The following is a 20734-nucleotide window of genomic DNA, read 5'->3' as shown; positions in this document are numbered from 1 at the left end:
AAAACTGTATTGATTTAAACAAGTACAAGAGACTTCAGTTCAGTCCCCAGCGTGGGTCATCTTCACCACAGTGAGAGCCTGGCCTCAAACTATTCGGTGCGTTGGGTGCGAATGAGGCGTCTCCATGGCACAGCATCCTCCTCTTGTGTGGTCAAAAGAGAGGCCTGTGGGCAAGGACCACCTGGGGGAGTCTTGGTTTGTGATTGCATAGCATCTGTGAGGCTTGGTTATTGTGGCTGCCTTGCTTTGTGAGCATGGCTAACCATTTTCTTTTGCCCTTGCTTGCCCCTACACTCACTCATGTGACACTAACCACAACCTTCTCTCGGTGTACTCTTGGCTGAGAAAGAAGTCTGGGCAAAATTAAACCCTAGGAATATTCTGTCAATACAACAATCTGATCACTTAGGAACATGGTCCAGACGCTGCCCTTCTGGCATTTCTGAACATAAGCATCCTGTGGTCAGCAGCTGAGAGGTGGCTGGATCTCTAGGTTGCAGAGTCAAAAGCACCTTTGCTGCAGCAAGACAATTAAAAACAATTCCTACCATGTTATGCTGTATGGGGTAGCCTATAAGGGAGAGAGAAGTAATCTTTTTTTCAGATGAGAGTACTGTACATTGCAAAAAATAATTTCCACAACAGCTGAAATCCAGACAAGTGGTTTCTGACTTGTTAATCTTCATCTGCCCAGAAATCCAAGGAGCAGGATTGGTTTTGTGGAGATACTTTAACATGTTTCCAATATTTTTCATAGACTTGTGGTCCAATTTAACAGTACTCATAAGGAGCTCAGATAATGGAATAGCAAGTTGATGCACTGAAAAACGATTTGTACTTGAGATAGAATGAGACACGTTGAACTCATCTCAGGTGTTGAGCATCTCTCTCTGCACATCCTTAGCAAAGTGTGTAGTCTGTGAAGTGCACTGCACTTTTCAAGTGTTAGCTATAGTACTGTGTGTCATATTCATTCACATAGGGATTGTAGCCCTAGAATGAAAAATCAGTTCCTTCCAGCATGGGAGCCCTTCTGTGTGTTGTATCAAAGAGCATGTTCTTGCAGAACTGCATGATTTGTCCTAAACCACACAAGGACTTTGGAAATCTTCAGAATCTTGTGACTGATAGAAAAACTTAACACCAACTTGTACAACAAATAAGTAAACTCTCCAAATTTGCTTCTATCTTTCCTGTAGTAATTTCTCCAGGTCATGTTTTCATCTGTTCTTCTAAATATGTTAGCACAAGACTTTCTCTTCATGTTTCTTTATTATAGGGTAAGACCCCTCGTGACAGGGCTCAGCAAGCTGGTGACCCAGATCTGGCCTCCTACCTGGAAAGTCGACAAAACTACCAAATGGTTTCACATGAGGATCTGGAGACAGCAGTCTGATGTCTGAAAACATCGAAGAAGATGATCCTTGGAAATCGCAAGGCTGCACCTGAAGCACTCAGGCATCGTATGAGGAAGAAGCTGATGGAATCAACGTGTCTCTGACTCTCATGGAAAATACCTGAGGACATGCCACCAGTTTCTAAGGGCTACTGAGTCTTGCCACGGAACAGTTAGGTTCCATAAGCTAGCCCATGATGGATGAGGCGGGACACTCAAAGGTCTGTGGAATCCATGGGCCACGGAAATTTACCTTTATTGCTTCCAGCAAGTAGCATGAACTTCTCCCATGTTCATCTGTACAATTTATTTAAAAAAAAAAAAAAAAAAAAAAAAAAGGAAAGAGAAAAGAGGGTGTGGGGGAACCAAACTAACTGGGACATTAAAATACCCAACCAGGCCCTCCTCCATACCTACAGTTCCCTGCATTCCTTTTATTCTCCCATTCCCCTCACTTCTTATCAGTTCAATAGTACCTGTTATCTCTGCGTTAAGTCTTCACAAACGGTCAGGCAGTAGCAAAAAATTTGAGGAGCTCTGGATGCCCTTAGGAAAAATCCAATGTTTTCACTGGCTGCATTCCCTCCTTCGCTGTCCTCTCAGAAGCTGCATCCTCAGCGCTCAATCACCGGGGAGTTTTCTCACTTTTGGAGAGGACTCTGCCTATTACCTTGTTTCCCAGGGTGTGGGGCACAGTTAGATTTACAGCAGTAACAAAACCTAACCTCTTCATTGTTGCTGGGTATACGGTTACAGTATCCTCACGAGACAGTCATTTGTATGGAAAGGAGTTATATAGGATACACCACATTGTATAGCAGAGCAGAAAGGTACCAGTAAGGTTTCTCACGCCACCGTTGCGTGTATAATTACCGACCTGATTCTGGTCAGGTTTCAGGCCTGCCTAAAAGTTGATAGCTATTTTTGACTTTTGAAAAGATGGGTTTTACACTGGGGAGGGATCTGTGCAAGACGGAGGGGGTTCTGATGGACTGACTTATGGACCAGTCCCCCTTTGTGTTACGGCCAGAGGTAGGAAGGAGACCTAGAACATCAGCGGTCAGCCTAGGCTTGCTGGCGTCAACAAACGAATGAGCACCACCCTGGTCACGCTGGGAGTAATAGGAAATTCTTCTTCGGCTGAACCCAATTCCCCAAGGGAACAAAATTTCAGAGCTGCTATCCTACTGGAAAAGGACACGCGGCAACTCTTTCCCTTGTTACCCACTATAGGCTTGGAAATGTAAGGTTGCTTAGCTGCTGTAAAGGCCAGCTGTGTCTTCTGTACTCATCTGTTCTGTCTTACCTCAAAGATTATAATCACAAAAGAAGAGAAAGCAAACACGCATACACACAGGCATACACAAAACATTCACCTTCAGGTTTTGGATTGCTACAGACAGCTCAGCTGCCAGGAACAGCAGAGCTTCCACTTGTGCTTTGTCTGACCAGTTCCCCTGAAGATTCTCATGGCCCACTTTTGGCATAATTCTTGCAATAGATTTTTGAATTTTGCTTTGTTGATTGCTTTGAAAGATCTACCGGTGTTTGTTTTCACACGCCTTGCTAGGTGTATGTCTCTGGTAGATGGTGATCATCGGGATTACATGCAGTTTGGAAACCATGAAAATAACTCAGGTCATTATTCAGATAAGTTTCTCTTCCTTGGTAGAAGTTGTGGAAATGAAATGAATGTGATTCTTTTCTTTTTCTTTTTTTTTTTTTTTTTAAACAAGAGTGTTGTGGCAGAGAGGGAGGAGCTAAAAAATTTTTTTTTTTTTTCTGTTTTCAAAAGTTCATTTGATATGAGCAAAATATTTCTTTAGTGTTTCTTCCTCTGGAAGGAAACTATATGTATTTGTAATCTATAGATCAATGGCGACATGAAATGTATTTTGTCTTATTTTCTGTCTTTACCTTTCTTGTTTAAAAAATAAAATATGAAAGCCAAATTCCTTCCCTTGATAATCATCCAGGGCCTTGTGGCAAAGGTCAATATGTGTATATATTATAACAGAATTTGGCAACTGTTAAAATAAAAAATCAGAGAATAATTCTGATGTATGTGAAAATTCCACAAGGAAGATCCTCACGCTGTGGAGTCATGGTAGGCCTTGCATCATTTCCCAGCTGTGAGGAAAGGCATTACTGTAATATTTCTATATATTTGACAAACCCAAGAATTCTATTAGTATCAGTTTTATCTTTTTGCTTTGTTTTACTGACATGAGAGACGGAGGAAGCTTCAATGACACCAGGGGCTTGGTTGTGTCCTGTGCTGAGGCCAGAGCGGTGCCTGAGCAGAGGACGGCCAGCGACCCTGTTGCTGCTCCCTGGTCCTTTAGTCCCATGAAGCAGGTGGAGAAGTAAAGGCTCGCTCTAATCACAGGTAGCTTCCAGAGGCCACACGTTAATTATTGCAAGGGAGCTGGGTCTGGTCCCTCTCTGTCCCTGGTGGTCCTCGCCTCGGTGAGACATCCCTCTTTGCCTGGAGGGTGGCTGAAGCAAGGGCTGGCTCTGGAGCAGCTTGGCAGGATGGGCAGGTTTCCTGAGCTCCTTTGTGCCATTCGGACTGCTCAAAGGAGCTTAGAGCACATGAGAGAGTCTGGCTCGCCTTTTTCCCTGGCAGCTGGAGTACGATGCCATGATCGGAGTGAGCCTGTTGTGCCTCTGCCCGCGCTGTGTGCTCCGCAGGAGGTGGTTACTGTATGATGGAAATAAACCCCAGCACTGGAGATAGGACAGGAGCTGGCTGTATGTAGTGCCTTTAATATTCAAGGTGTCCCAAAGGACTGCACAAATAATGCATTAGATGCTGGCGATGTATTGTATTTGTAGATAATAGAGCATGTATATTGTTTTCTGCAATGGCTCATGCAGGGCCAGGGATATCAGAAGTTGGTTCATTGAGGGAAGCGGTTTGGGGCCAGGATGCTGCAGGATTGCTCCTCACCACTTTTCAAGTGTGATGGGATTCTCGGTTTTGGACAGCCACCAGAAGCAGGCAGACTCTGCAGCAGTTAAAGGTGACACGTACGTATTGAATCTCTCGAGCACTTGGGGTCTAGCTTAGCACAGTGTCGTTATGCCTGCATTGCACAGGGCCCAAATTTCAGTGTGCAGCTGGGAACCCACTTAAATTACATGTAAAACGCTTTGATTTACTAAAAGTTTCTGTTCAGTGTCTGTGTCTATTTATGTGTGTTTATTATTATATATATGTATACTCATAAATCAGTATGCATATATATAGATGCACACACACATATGCGCACACATTTAGAATTGTGCCATTTGAATGACAAAGTACCTAGGGATGCTCAGCTAATGAGGTTGCGGACTGACAAAATGTCATTTGCCATTTTAATTTGTTATTAAATGGGACCCTTTTCAATAGGACTGAGGAGCTCCTGAATTGTTCCATTGTACTGGTTTTACTATCTCATTTTGGAGTTAAATGAAGGGAAAGAAAATATTTATAATGTTGATAAAATAAAATTACTTTTGTTATTTAATAGCATCAGTTATTCTTATTTCATGTTTCAATGTTAGAGGTATCTTTATGTGGTATCCAAGACACAACAATGTCATACATTTCTCACTAATTATAGCATCCCTGAATATCATGAGGTGTGAGGCTGAGTGACTCATGTAAGACAGGAGTTCAAGGCAAATTTTGCCTGTTATGAAACAGACCTTAGACTCCAGTGGTTCTTTCACCATTTCATGTAATGGCTTGTCTGTGTTTTAGCACTGTAAGTTGTCTGTAGATGTTTTTACTGTCGCCTGTCACCCTTGCTTTTCCCCAGCAGCAGTAGAATTGCTCAGTCTCAACTCATGGTGCTGTAGCCTGGATTCGGACTACCTGAGATGTCCCCTGCTACATGAGGACTGTCATATAGAAGCACCATAGACATAAAGAAAATAGAACAAAATTGATGTTTTGTTGCCATTGATCTTCCCAGCTGTATTTGCAGAGCTGGTGCTGTTGCAGACGAATAGATGGGACACATGGTTTTTCTGGTGGTGTGGCCGTGGGAGGTTGGTTTGAGTAGTATGTAATGGCCTGTTTTGCTCATTTTTGTCTTTGTCTTTGCTATGACAGCGACGTGCACAGAAGTGAAAGTCACTAACACACAACCTCACCTAGAAGGTGGCTATTTTCCTTTCAGCCACCCCAGATGCCTCCTGTGGGGTATGCTTATGTGTTGACCCTTCCAGTATATCAAAAGCAGGTTGAGATGATCTAACTCTGGGCAAAAGCTATGAAATGGGCAAGGTATGTTGGTAGCCTTAAGCTTGTTGGGAGTTTAATGGTACTCAAGAAATGTATGGACATGCTGGGAATTTGGATGCCTTGAAAACACTCCAAGGACAATTCTGTCCTTGCACTCCATGTACTCCAAGAAGGAAGCAGTTCCTCGTGCTGATCCCTTTGAAGTCTGTCATTTTCTTTCCCACACTTTCTGCTTCTTTTGCACCAAACTAACATCCATGGAGAAGTATTTTATAAGAATGGTGTTTAAGCTTGTTGAAAGTAACATTTCTATCTCCCTTATACTTATTCTTTTCCATTCATCAGATGTTATTTCCTCTATTTTACCTCACTGAATCTAAGCCAAATCGCCATTGGGTTATTAGCTTCTTAATTAATCTAAAGCATCAAATATTAGTATCTTCAGTCATTTCAGCAGTCCTGGAAACAGTTTATCACATACCTGTGCCTTTCTGGATACCTGTGAAGGTATAGGACACAGTATTACAGGGTTCACTGTGGTATTCATTTTGCTTTCTTAACAGCAGTGTACGCAACTATTTTTCTTAGTAATGGATAACTACCGCTTTAAAATCCCGTGAGGTGCCTGCCAAAATCTGTTGATTGCAATGGCAAGTCAGTAATGTGCTAAAAGTGACTTGCTAGCATGTTGACGAAGACCAGAATTTCATGTGGAGGATGAGTCTTGAGCTTCAGTGCTTTAACTCCCTTTGGAAGGGCAGGATGCAGCTCACGGCTGCACTGTGGAAATGCCTCAAGAGGAGCTATAATCCAGCCCTGCACCCAGCTCTTGGGGTGAACAGAAGAGTCAGGATGTCTCGGCTGTTGCTGAGGAGTTACTAGGACAGACGGACTACAGCAGCTTGACACTTGGCTCGGGCTGCCCAGAAGTAGGCCAAGTACTTGGGCAGTTTCTCACTTCTAATTCTATGTAAAAGCTGGCTTGGGAGGGATGGACTACCCAGCAGTTAAAGCAGTGACCACGGCTACGTGTACTCCAAGTTGTGCCACGGCACCACGCTTCTCTGGACTGCCTACCTGAGATCCTCTGCAGGTACCAGAGCCCAGGGTTCTCCCTTTCCCTCCCCAGCATGTTTCCAGCACTGCTGCCCATGGTGGTGCCCAGGCAGAGTGGGATTCTCTTGTCCCCCGTACATGTGCACTGCAGCAACTCCCCCCACCTTGGCCAAGGGATTTCCTGGCCCACGTATGGTGCCGATCCTGCAAAAGGGGAAAATTCCCTCCTGCAGGCCTTGATCACACCAGTAAATTCATTACGTCTGACTTCACTGATTAGGCAGGCTTAGAGCTGAATAACCTTACTGTATTCAGCCATCAGAGTGCATCTTGTCTCCTGCCTTATTTATAAGGTGCCACATTCCAGTCTCAGCTGCAGTTTCTTGTTTCTCAGACTGCTTTCTAAAAAAAAAAAAAAGACAATCTATCCTATGGAGTACACATGTATGTAGTTACCCAGAGAGTGGGGAAGACAGGCAGCTCGTTTTAAAACCCCTTATTCTGATGTAGCATGTGATGACTTCTGAAGTCTAAGCAGGGGGATGCCTTGCAACAAAAGCATTTGTTTCCACATAAACACATCTGTAATTCAGGAAATAGTTTGATGCTTAGCCCTTTGAAAACAGTCAGTTTATGCTCTTGGATCCCCTACATGGAAGAGATTTTGGGAATCTAAGAAGGCAGTGATTCTCAACAGACACATACAAGAAGGTGAATACCCGAGAAAGCGAAAGACTTACTTTCTTCAGAAATTTCCTTCTATTATGTTGCCCTTGGCCACTAGAAACAGAACCCTGATTTGGGAATGCTATTTCAGAGTTCACCAATATGTTAACAGCTCCAGCATTCATATACAAAGTATGTCGAAGCTGTAGCATTTTGACATGCAAGAAATAAGCACTACTTCTTTTAGCAATATAGTACTACATATGTAATTGCTTCATCTAGAGCCAGCCTCCTTTTGCTGGCAAAGTGTAACACCTGGCTCTTCAATTAGTCCCTGTCTAGGAGACTGCTTGATGTGTAACCCATCACTCAGCGCAGCGTGCAGCGTGGCAATCCAGTGCTCCGTTATGACAAGTGCTGCAGCAATTATCTAACTACTAATGCCTGAACCACAGCAGCAATTCATTTCTTAGTGCTACACTTTATTTTAATGAGAAAAATCGTCTTCTGGTTCCAACTGCCTTAATGACCTTCAATTATCACTTTTTCCTCAGCCTATGGCCAAGCAGAGGGAGAAGGCAGTCCCTGTTCCTACACGTATTCAGGAATCCAGATCCTGTCTAGGAACTGTAGGAACCAGTTAGGTTTGTAGGTATGGAGAAGAAGCTCAAGAAGCTCTTGAGCCTGATGCAGCAGAGATGAGTGATTTCTACTTGGCTAATTAGGCTCTAATAGCTAGGCCCGCTTTCCTAGGGCTTTTTTTCCTGTACAACATTCACACAAAAAAAAATGAAAGAAAGCAAAATTAGAAAAGCAAAGCTAAGCTGGCCCCTGGGAATGAGGACCCTACAGAATGGTTTCCATAAGCATTGCTATTTTCTGGGTAGGGCGCTGCAATGCTAGCTAATGAATATCACTGTAATGAGTAATTTTTTACTGTAATTAGATGTATCTACTTTTAATAAAGTGAAATGTATGCATTTCTTCTGCATGCTCACTTTTCCCAATATTTGTCATCCAACTGCAGGGGGTATCCCATTCCTGCCCCTGCAGGGATCACTGCGCAGGCTGGTGGGGCACACCCCACTATTTGCAAATTTTGAGGCTTTAGGAAGTGAGACATGAGCCCTAAGTTGTGCAAGGACACCTCTTCCTACTCCATAGCTATACCGGAGGTTTTCCTTCTAAATGAATGGAAACCATGCCACATCAAAAGAAATTATCGCTATAGGCCACAAAGTGAATAGTTGGCTTTCCTTTCCTGTGCCTCGCTTCAGCCCTTTTTCCAGGCCCAGTTATTTTTTTCTTGATCAGAATGGGAAAACTGCTGTTGAAGTGCCTGTTTTAATAGGAGGTGGGTGCAGTTGTGAGTTGTTTTCTCCTGTGGTCTTGCCACTATTTAACAGTGTCCTTATCTCCATGGCATGTGGGAGCAGTATATTCATGTCAAAGCTAAGAAAAAAGTGAGCTTGCTGGCGGCTAATGGCAGGAAGGAAATGGAACATAATTTTATTTAAATTTGATTTTAAATAATCTTCAATGCTCTTTGCTTTTCCTTACCTTCTTTTGACCTGTCCTTTTCAGACCTTTCTTACTGAAGTCTTTATTCTTTGATCGTCTCTTCTTTCCTTAGCTCATGCTACCTTCGTTTTTGACTGGAAAGGTCAAAATTCTGCTCATTGTGCTTGCCTCTGGGACGCTTCTGGTTGTCCAGTCGCAGATGGTTGGATCTCCTCTGACCATGCCCAGACATGGATAGGGAATGTTGAAATTCTGCTGTACTAGGAACGAGATGGGAGTGCAGCACTAAAGGTACCTCCGAGGACAGTTGTAATGCCTTGGGATTAAGCAGATGGGCAGCATGGTGGACTTGGGTATTTGATACCTGAAGGGTTGATTTCAATCTTTTCAGACTGAGTTTTAATAACAGTAAGAAAAAAAAAATTTGGGGACTCTACTCTCACGTTCCTTCCCTTTGTGATTTTCCTGTTAAATAATATTTGCCTGGGCAAATGTGATTGTGTTGCTCCGTGACATGCTTCCGAGAAGCGGCAGCTGTTTCCAACTGGTGCGTGAGTGTGCTGGTCTCTCGTGTGAAATGGCTGGCCCTGCTACTGTACGGTTTTCCGCTCAGCATGTATGTCAGATAAATCACAGGGAGATGGCAGAGGCTTATCAGGTTTTTTGTTCCTTTTACATGTCACTGCAGAGTGATTCTCCTCCATCTGCCTCCTTTGATCACGCAACAGCTTTGGGAGAAAAGAAAATAAGTGGCTGAGCCTTCAAAGCACTAAGCTCTCGGGAGCTTTGTCTCTCTCTAGCTTAGTGCTGCACCTCACAGATCTGGGGAGAGGAAAAGGGAGGGATGCCTTATGTGCAGAAAGATCCATCTATCACCTTACCGGCAAAAATAACTCTTTGGAGGCTACCTATTCCAGACACCCCACCATGTGCCAGGAGGAGTGTAAAATACATACGGACATCAGTAAGCCTGTAGCAGCTGCCTTCCTTTCTTAAGGGCTCTTCCAAGCTCTTTTTGTTTCTTTTCCCGGTGCCGGGGGCAGCCCCAGGATTGCCTTTTGTAATGGGTGCCATTTAGCTGTCCTCACACCATGGGTTGCATATGCTCCATGTCTTGTAACTCTACTGGAAAATGAAATAATCAAGGGTTAAAAATCCCTTTCCAAATGGTCTTGGGAGGTGCTAGCCTTGGCCACTGGCCCATCAGGGTGCAGTGCATTGGGGAGTGGAACAGGGAATATGACTGCCAGCATTTCTTTGTAGAAACCTCCACAAGGTGAAACGTGCTTTCACGGTGGGAAATGAAGGTTATTTTACTTCTGCCCGTATTATTTTGTGCTGTAAACCCTGTGCCAGTCATTTTGGATGCAGCCAGCTTTTTGGAAGCAGGAGGCTTTTGAAAGATTTTGGAAAGTCTAGCCAATGATGCAGCTGAGGACTCGTGTTCTGCGTCTCCCACACAAACCTTCTGGCAGTCCGTGGAGGTTTCAGTGTCCTCTCTGAGTCAGTGAGCAGAACATTTTGCTACAAACTACAGGCCTGCCTTTGTGCCACTGTTATTGCTCCTTTTCTTCTGCACAGCTTTTGGAACAGCTATGGCTTTGCAGCCTTGCACAGGGAAAAGCCAGGATGTGTTGTGGGGAAACACGATTCTCCTATGGATACTCATCAAGCTGCAAGTGTGTGCTAATGAAAATGCAATGTACGTATGGACTGAACCTGGTTTATGAGACTGTCACTGCTTGCTCGGTGGGGATTTATTCTGAGCAAGAAGTGACTTCTTGTTTTATTGCAAGACGTAAAGGTTATGCAAAACCTGATCACTCTGATTAATAATACGCTTCTGGTTTCTGGGAGTTTACAAGTCTAACTGTGTCACGTGGTTGTGTCACAGAATAGGGAAAGCACTTGCTGGGTGTTGTAATTCATCAGCGCGTCTCTCTGGAGGTACTGTGGTCAAAAGGATAGAACAGAAGGTAGCAAATCAAGGGGTTGAGGTTTTAATTCTGCCACTGTCGTTGAGTCAGTTTGGGTAAGTCTTTTAACCTTCCCGTGCCTCAGTTTCCTTATCTGCAAAATGGGGATAATATCATCTCCCCATACACACACAGGTAAGGTGCTTTGTGTTCCGAGGCCAAAAACTGCTTGTTAACTATTTATGAGGTTTTTTTGTCATGCCTTGCAATGTTTCTCCCATATAGTATCCTGCTTCTTTTGGAACCATTGTTTGAAGGACAGTGGGAATAGCCCTGTCCCATGCTTTTTAGTTTAGCTGGCTTAAATTGAGATAGTAAAGAGTGCTGGAGGATGACAAGTTTCTAATGAGCTAGTTTGCACTTCTCATGCTTGATTTCCATGTCTGAGCTATCTTTTATTAAAAATTTTATCTCAGGTGATATTTCCAGTCAATGAAAGCATTCAGTTGGTTGCCCTCCCTCCAGAGAGCAATATTTTGCTGAATTTTAGAGCAGTTGTATTCCATCATATTCAGTTCACTGAGCACAGTGTTTCATTTGGGAGAGCCCATCTCAGAAATACCTCTTTCTGTCACCTCTATCCTATCATTGAGGTATCACAGTATCTTTTCCAACAGCCCAGAAATCACCACTTGAGTTTGTTGATACAAAAGGTTTCTGGGGAACGAAGCCAAACATCTGAGGGAGCAGACTCTCTGGCCTTCACGCTAGCATCTCTGGCTGCTTGGCAAATGATAGATGAAAATTGATAAAGAACGAGGACAACAGTTAGCGAAGAGTTAGGGAACCGGAGGTGTCTCCTGCAAAAAGGAACAAGGCTAAGAAGGAGTCGTGGTCATGTCGGATGGTGATGAACAGGCTCATGATGGAAAGGCTGAGTTTCCATTGGGCTATATAGTGGATATTCACCTGCTGCTTCCTAGAGATGACGGAGGAAGGATAAAGGACAGATCCTGATCTCCTCTGCACTGAATTCACTTCAGGTGAACCAAGATGTGACAGAGGTCAGAATCTGGACCACTTCATAGTGTGTTTAGTCCTCTGAACAGAGCAGTAAACCCAAATAACAAATGCGCATATTCAGCCACCATTTCATGGGCATCCAGAGTTCCAGTGTTTGTACATATCCTATTATCTGAACCCACATCTGTTCCAGGAGTTGTAATAACATCACAAAGGGCTCTTTTATGCTGCCTGACCCCATGCATAATGCCCCGGAGCTGTGCATCATGAGGCTGCCAGCTGGCAAAAGGAATCCGAGGCATGCAGCAGCACCCATGAAATGAAGCTACGTGTTCAACAGAGAATCAGGGTCCAGGTAATCAGCAGTGACGGGGGATACGGGAAGGGGGAGGGGGTTTTTGTAACAAAGTGAGAAAGTATTTTCTTCCCTGATTTTCTTGCATTTCCTATTTATACGAAGTATCTTGATCACTGTGTTGCTAAACAAGGAGATTTTAAACTGGGGGAAGGAAGAAACCTGTATACGCTGAAAGAGCTGGTTACCGTTCCTTTTGGACACTTTTTCTGTATTGTGACTTGTGTGGAAATGTACAGAATAAAAGTGAAGAAGCGCATGCCTTGGCTGGGCTGAGTTTCCTTGTGTTATTTGCCAGTGGAGCTGGGTTGCTGCTTCTGGCAGAGCGAAAAGACTGGTGTGACTCAAAAGTTGTGAAGAGTTAGGGGGATGCAAGGGTCAAAATTCTGCGTGTGTGTGTGTGCGTGGCAGTGCAGGGGAGGGTTGGCAGTGGAGTCTTAAGCCTCTGGATAAGCCAACTTCAAGCTTGTGGTAATGAAAAAAGTTAATGATACCCTTAATATTTCCAGGGAAATCTTCTCAGTCCCTTAGTAAGCTCAGATTGTCAGCACAGTATTCAGGGTGTGCAGGAGAGATCCAGCAGAGATTAGCAGGACTATAGGTCACCTCGGGGTCTTAGCTATGCATCTCAGGAGCGTTTCTCTGATTCACCCACAATTATCTTAGGTTCTCAGTTTAGCACTGTTTTAGACTAACCCATGAGCATATAATGACCCTGTTTGTTTCTGCCCAGCTGTGTGTGATTGAAGAAATTTCTGTCATGGCCATCGCTCGCTTTCTTGCCTTCAGCAGCTGCCCTCCCTGCCCCACTAAGGAGCTTCTGCGCCACTTCCAACACTAAATTTTCACGGCCTCTCTCCCGCGCAACTCGGTATTTCTTAACGGTTCCCTTGCCTCTGCTCTCCCATCCTGAAATCGTATTTCTGAATCATTTCGTGATGCTTCCTTTGCCCTGTCTCCCTGCGACGGCGCCTGCCACAAAACCACCTCCCTTGCACGTGGTCCTGGCCCCCCCTCCCCTCCAAGCCCTTTGATGCTCACCGCTGCTGCCAGCAGCCAGCTGTGTGCTTGTCTCTTTTAAAGGATACCTTAAGCCCCCTTTTCCTGCTGTCTCATTCAGCCTAAGCATATTATTATTAATAATAATAGCGCTAAAAGGACTTAACTGTGCAGGACTGGCTGGAGCTGGGTGAGGATGTAACCTAGTCATGAGTTACACTGGGCTTTTCTGCACAGCGAGTAAAGCACTGCCAAGCACAGCTTTGCCGTTCATAAGCACTGTGGTACAAAGCACTAACTCCTCTTGGTGTCCCTTGCAGTAACAAGCCGCACCAAATGGCTGCCAGCTGCTCTCTGGGAATGTCTGTGGAGAAGAGATGCTTTTTGATGTGCTCAGAGCTGCCCTCGCAGCAACATCTGGAGGTGTTCCACCACCTGCAGGCAATGCTGCTCGGTGGTGCGTTTAAAAAAAATGAGAGTACAGCTTTGCATCCTACCGGTTTTGCACCCCAAATTCTTGAATGTGTGTGGCCTTGCACGTGTATGTAGTTCTGAAGAGAGTCCAACTGTTGCTTTGCTCATCCGTTGTAACTTGCCCTTGTTCCTCAGCATTTCAGCTATGTTAGCTGCTTCAGGCCTGATTTCTAGCCAACTTACCCTACAAAAATCTTTCATAAAGCTGGTGAAATTCATATATGTATATACATAGACGTATATAAATATCTTTCTCGTAGGATAACACACTTTCTTAAGTGAGGAATTCCCTTTTTCGTGCAACCTTTCTTTACATATGAAATGTAGCAACTTTTAACTGTTTCTTTAAAAAGCTAAGTCTTTCATAGTAGAAATGTAACTACAATGAAAAAAAATCCAGTCTCAGGAGGAAAAAAAAGAATCCTGACAGGAATAATTTGCTTTGAAAAAAATAATCCCAAACCCCTGCAGTTTCACTGCAGCCAAGTGACTTCAGTATTTTCCTGCAGTTAAAATGTGATTCTCTCTCACAAGGGATCTTTTAAAGTAGGCAGTGATGCTTGTAAGAGATGTTGCCAAGGTTGTTAATTTTAAAAATAGGTAAATATTGGAAGCAGTCCCATAATTTCAAGGTGTTGGGTCTCATATTTTCACGTTCAAGGGTTGATATTGATACATGAGTATTGTATTTACAGCCATATTAGTTCACAGTAGGCGTACCGCAGGACAAGGACACCTTCAGAGCTGCTCCCTCTCTTCTGCTGCCCCATCTGGCCATAATCTTAAGTGGCACTAGGGATGTGTGAGCGTGTGTGTCTCTGCGTGTGTTTGTCAGGAACTGTTTTGATGTGAACGTGGAGTTGAAGTATGAGCGTGCCAACTGCATGGATCCTGCTGCTCTCATTCAGTAAGGCAAGCAATCCCGCAGGTAGGAAGGCAAGCTGTGAATCCCAAGACCCAGAAAAATAAAGATTTTTGTGTCCCATGGATATGAAAAGGGAGCTACTTGCTGGGAATTAAACTCAGATGGACAGTCTGTAGCATGAGAAGAAGCCAAGTGAAACACTGCCTGGTTAATACCTGTGATCAATTTGCTGTCTAATCAGGGAGCCAACAAAAATCAGCAGCACTGACGGTCAGAAGAACTTCTGACTCCAGCCTCCTTTGTTCTACATTTGCCACCAAAGCACCTAATGGCTTGCCAAGAACTCCGCTGCACAGGGTAATTCACTCTCATTCGAGAGGTTTTGGCTTTTGGATGCAGCATTATGCAGAATGTAGAGGAAAGCAGGAGGCTTCTCACCAAAGGGTGGGTGTAGGTCAGCTCAGCTGGATGTTCTGTTATGCTGGACAAAAGGTGGAGGGCACATAGTAGTTGGAGGGGGTTTTGTTGTGGTTTGGTTGGTTTTTTTAAAGGTGATAGGAGACTGAAGAAGAGATTTAAAAATGAAATAGTAAGATTAAATAGGTAGCTCCGCATGGTATTTTGGATCCTGAAGCCCCATCCAGGCTGAACCACCATGAATCAAACAATGCTGTTATGCGATTCAGACTAGTGTTTGGTGTCTAGAACTTGGGAGTTTTGCTGCTGACATAATTAGCCAGCAGGCTGAGGATTGTGTTTGCTAGAAATAGGGTGTGATTACCTGCCTGCTTCTGTTAATGCATGCATGTATCACATAAATTTCTTTGCTGACAGAACTGATGATATTCTAACAAGCTCTGGTCTTTCTCACTCCATTTATGAATATATATTTAGCTCCAAGAGTATCTGCTTTTTGCTAATGGGTCTCACTAGCATCCCTGAAGTAGGTAATACTGGGTTGCAAGGCTCCATATAAATATAAGGGGTCATTATTCTGGCTGTTCACTCTTTTTCCTTGTTTCTCCCTTCTGCCTTTTACCAAATGTATGATAGAAGGGCAGATATAATCAGTTGAGTCCAGCTGAATGAGATGATTGCATAATACGGGGTCACCGGATAACAGTTTCTCAGTGCAACACAGCTATTAAAAGTTCTCCATAGCCTTTCCAGTCACTTAAGGTTTTCCATTTTAATTTTCAGTTATGTGCCACCTAATGTTGCAGTGAGGGCCTGAAATTTGGTATATATTCACAGGCGTGACCAGAATTAATGTTATGGTAAAACAGTGGCCAGCTTGTAGTTTGAAGTTTCCCCTAATACAAAACCGTGTGAGTACTACATCTGTAGCTCCATGAGTGCATGACTCCACAAGTCACCCTGAGATTCTTACACTGGATTTCCAGTCAAGCTGAGCTGTACTTGTGGTGCCCATCTCTAAAAAGTGAGCAGATCCTGGGAGACCTAATTCAGTATTGCAGTGCTCTGCAGATCATTTGGGACTTTTTTTCACCCTTTAATAATGAAGGAGATTGGACCTGTAGCCAGAAGTTAAGCACCTCTGTGCATATGTGGGGGAAAGAGAATAAGGCATAATTAGGATTACAAGGCACTGTTTGTTTTAGAATCTTAATACTCTCCAACCTTCTCATGTTTAAGATTTTTTTTTTAATTTCTGTAATTTTCTGTATTCTGATTTTGAAAAGCTAGCAATACAGTATCTGAGTATCTGGATTATCTTTTTTTTTTTTTTTAATTAGCAAACACTGATATTAATCTTTGCAGAATATAGATTCACAGATCCTTCCAAATTACAGCCTTTTGCAGTGTCTCAACTCAGTCATCCAAAAAAAAAAAAAAAAAAAGACATCTGTAATAATTATTATACATATGTGTAAGGTGAAGGGTCTAGAGTACAAGTCTTATGAGGAGCAGCTGAGGGAACTGGGGTTGTTTAGCCTGGAGAAAAGGAGGCTGAGGGGAGACCTGATCGCTCTCTACAGCTCCCTGAAAGGAGGTTGGAGCGAGGTAGGTGTCCATCTCTTCTCCCAAGTAACAAGTGATAGGACAAGAGGAAGCGGCCTCAAGTTGTGCCAGGGGAGGTTTAGATTGGATATTAGGAAAAATTTTTCACTGAAAGGGTTGTCAAACACTGGAACAGGCTGCCCGGCGAAGTGGGTGAGTCACCATCCTTGGAGGTGTTTAGAAGACGTGTAGACGTGGCACTTCCAGACATGGTTTAGTGGTGGACTTGGCAGTGCTAGGTTTATGGTTGGACTCAATGATCTTAAAGGTCTTTTGCAACCTAAATGATTCTATGACTCTATGAAGGCCTTGGATCCAAGGACTTGGGAATGGCAAATAATTCAGAAACATCATTTGGGTTAGCCAAAGCTAGTTGTTCTGCTTTAGATTCTTTCTTGCTACTTGTGTCTTGGCGAGATGAAGCTTTTTGATCTCAGAAATGAACTTTCTCCTTCCAGACTGTGATGCTTAGTTGTAATTGTCTCAGAACCACACTTTTGTCTTACCCAGACATATTGATCCTCCCTGTGGCTACTTCACTTCTTTCCTAACCAATATGAGAGGTTTTTTGCAGCTCTTTGCTATGTATCCTCACTGGATTGCAGAAACAACGCAAGCAAAAAAAGCAGGGGACTACAGGCTTCCTTTGGACACACAGCAAAAGAAGTTTTTTTCTACTCACGTGGAAAGAAAGTTCACTTAGCTTCTGCAGCCACAGCAATTAGTCAACACTTGATGGATTGTTTCACGGGGAGGGGAGATGGATGCTACAAATTCAGTGTATTCTCTGGTGGCTGTTTGCTCACAGGCAATGCATGCAACATCCTCTTCTGTTAAACGCAGCAGAGCTCCTTAATTGCCGGCGGTAAGATTTTTGCTCAAGGTTTCTGGGCCCGGCACCACTGGGAGACTTGCTCAAAGCCTTTCCAAGTCAGAGGATCTCTAGTTAGTCTACCTGCAATTATCTGGGGAGGGAAGGAAGGGACTAGCTCTCGCTGAGTGACTGACTGCCTTCACAAATTGTCTTTGCTGTTCCAAGACATCTCGCATCAGAAATTGGCTTAACTGCACCTCCTGTTTAACGTGAGAGATGGGTTATGGCTCACCAACTGTACACAGATCTATGAGCCTGCTGAACCCAAGGTGGATGTGGGAGTCACCAGGAGTAACCTCCCCCGAGAAGGCTTTAGGAACTACAGAAAGCTGTCTGGATCCCAAAGCTGCAGTTTGTCAATGTGCAGACATTCATGACAAACCTATCTACTTATTAAAACACACACAGAATTTCTATAGCTGTGAAATATAAACATCGGCTAATTTAGGTTGGTGGGGACATCTGGCCCAGCCCCACACTCAAACCAGGGTCAACTTTAAAGTTAGGTCAGGGTGCTCAGGGTCAGATTCTTGTGTTTAGGACCATTATTTAGGTCTCATCAAGGCCTTCCTTGGGTTTATATAAAAACAGAAAGAAAGAAAGAAGTGCTTTCTCTAAGAAACTGGGAGCATGAATAGACAAATGGACTGTTATTGCCCCCACTTTGGTAACGAGGCAACACGAAATGTGTGTGACTTGCAGAATCAGGGACTGAACACCCCATAGCCAGCTAAAGAGAGGTTTATTTCACTTAAAGGCACCCAGGAAAAAACTGCTAGAAAAAAGAACAGACCTGCAAGTCCCCTGGCTCCCACTACGTTAACTTCACATCTGGCAAATTTTATTGTACTATGTGTCTCCTATTGAATTTTCTAGTTGCTGCAGCCTCTCTTGTGCTGAGGGTTGTTTCATGAACTTATGCACTATGCTTTGAGTTGTTGGGTTTTTTTGTCCCCGAAGCTAAAAGTTGCATCCCTATTGTGCAGAAAATAGGAAACAGATTTGTACTCAAATGTGTTGGGCCTTTAAATGGAAACTGAGAGGAGAAGGAGGGGACAGCCTGCAGCACTGCCACATTCTTTCCATTGATACACATTGACACCAGGCTAAAGTCTGATTCTGAGCCCCTAAAACAATAGATATGGAAATGTTTTCTCTTTTGTTTTGTTTTTCTTCTGTCCTTTTTAAAGTGAGCATAGTGTTGAAAAGCACTACGGAGCCTGGTCTAGGGCTCGTGTCCTCTGTTAGTCCATAGAATAAGACAGAGTTGCTTACCCTACAAGTTCAGGTACCAGCGTACCGGCCAACAACAACAACAAGAAAATAGTTTTATCTCAGTGTGAACTAAGGGTAACTGTTAAAAAATTGTCTGCTCCAGGCTACAGCTGTGTTCATGCTTACCTAAATGTGGCCACGGAGAAGCAGTGTGCTTGACTGGAAGAAGCAAATGCCGTTTCCAGACGAGCAGGTAATTCATTCCGCATCCTCCTGCCACAAGCGTATGAGGTGTAGGCTCCCATGCAGGTGTCACGCTGCAGATACAGTTCAGGCCTCAACCACCACTGCCTTTCAGTCATTTTCTTGTCATCATTTTCTTGTGTAACCATGAAATAAAGGAGTCTAATGACGTCTGGTGCAGCCACAAGACAAAAGAGCAAGCTGTGCTACTGCTGTTTGTCATCGGATGGGACTGGGCACAATGCATGGGCTGAAACTCGGGTGGCAGAGAGTGTCCAGTTCGTGTCCTACACGTATACACACCGAGGCAAACTAGCATCCAGAGGCTTGAACTTAGACTCAGAATTTGTTTAACTTTTTTTTTTTTTTTTTTTTTTTTTAATTAGTAAATGCTGGATTTAACTTTTCTTAGCCATCAGTTCTACCACCAGTATACAGCAGGGAATAATATTGATGAAGCTTTTGGTTCTCATGAAATGTGCTACAGTTATTAATAACAGTTGAGTAAAATTAATTATACTTAAGGTAGAGCTACTGTTCTAAGCCTTCTTTTTTTCATTTGCCTCAACCTTTCAAACTTGTCTTCTTGAAATAAATATGCCCATTCTTAGCTGCCGCTCTGAAGTATTAAATAAAAAACCCACCACAAAAACCTGCTCTCCACCACAAAGAAACAAACCTTGAGCGGAAGGGACTAATGTAATCATCTGTTTCATATGTTAATTAAGCAAATGCTCTTCAGAGGTCATAATGAAAAATTTGGCATAAGCACGGTGGTCAAAAATAGCAGTTCAGTCTTGTCCCATATCTTAAGTATTGATGAGATGTAGGAAACAAGACCTCTTCAAGCTGGAGGACATTTAGTTAATGACTTTTACAGTTATGAATGTTAGAGTTTTCACAATGTTGGTCAAGTAATTCTGCACACGGGGAACAGGAAATCACTTTCCATTTTCTTTAATTTGTCTTCATTTTTTTAGACAGCCTGAGCTTAACAGTGGTCTGTATTCTGAAGTGGTTTCAGATTCAGTGCTCTTCTTCTTCTCAACTGTCCCAAATAATAAAGCACCTGAATGTTGAAACAGTATTGTTGGCCTTTCTCAAACTCTGTTCAATAATCTTAGTGGGTGAGATCAGAATTTTGAAAAGTTGTAATCAGAGGAGAGTTTGAATCAGTAACAGGTTTTGTGACATCTTGAGCGATAGCTTCATGTTCAGTGAATCTGAGTACCTGTGATCTTGAGGTTTTCTGAACACATTGTTATCACAGCCTGAGAAGGTGTAAATTCCAATGGATTTACCTGTTGTGTCTTTTTTTTCTTTTTTTTCTTTTTTTTTTCTTTAGTAACAGTACACCCAGCAATATTTGCCCTAAACCCCTTTCCTAGATCAACTCTTCTAGCAAAGTGCTAGGTAATTTTTCTGACTCACTCACGCAGCTGGCTTATTATGTTACTGGGGAAAATCATAGTTAAGAATAGGCGCTGCAGTGAGGAGAATTTGAATGCATGTCTGCCTGCAGTCTGATCTGGGCATTCCTTACAGAATGAATCTGAGTATTAGGCTGTGGCAAAAAATCCAGCTGTGAGGGTTCATATAGGATGGAACAAAAATGTTATTCCTGTTAATAAACCAGGACTCCATGAAGGATGACATTTTCCTGGCCAGATCAGATAGCGTATCAGTTTGCAGGGACTTCTCCCATCTTCACTTTTCAATTTCATGAATAAAAAAAAAACCACAAAAAACACACTTGCTAAACAAGTTCATAAATTCCCAGCACTTCTTTCATCATCAGAACAACCAGGGGAAAAAACGCTATATAAAGAGCATTGAATTACACTTGTGACCTGGTCCTATGACTACACTTCA

General features: G+C 43.2%; 1 protein-coding gene across 6 annotated transcripts in view; it reads left to right on the top strand.

Annotated features, from left to right (window-relative positions):
• Positions 1 to 3066, top strand: part of DGKI (diacylglycerol kinase iota) — a 218909-nt gene extending 215843 nt beyond the window's left edge. For all 6 annotated transcript variants that reach the window (XM_049821631.1, XM_049821632.1, XM_049821630.1 and 3 more), the window contains one exon: positions 1280 to 3066. In XM_049821631.1, the coding sequence (XP_049677588.1) occupies positions 1280 to 1396 (117 nt within the window). In that variant the 3' untranslated portion in view covers positions 1397 to 3066. The remainder of the gene's footprint in view (positions 1 to 1279) is intronic.
• The last annotated feature ends 17668 nt before the right edge of the window (positions 3067 to 20734 follow it).

The sequence above is a fragment of the Accipiter gentilis genome, chromosome 18 (genome assembly GCF_929443795.1).
Source record: "Accipiter gentilis chromosome 18, bAccGen1.1, whole genome shotgun sequence".
Classification (NCBI taxonomy): Eukaryota; Metazoa; Chordata; class Aves; order Accipitriformes; family Accipitridae; genus Astur; species Astur gentilis.
Note: the sequence above shows the minus strand (reverse complement) of the source record. Positions and strands in the feature narration are given on the sequence as shown.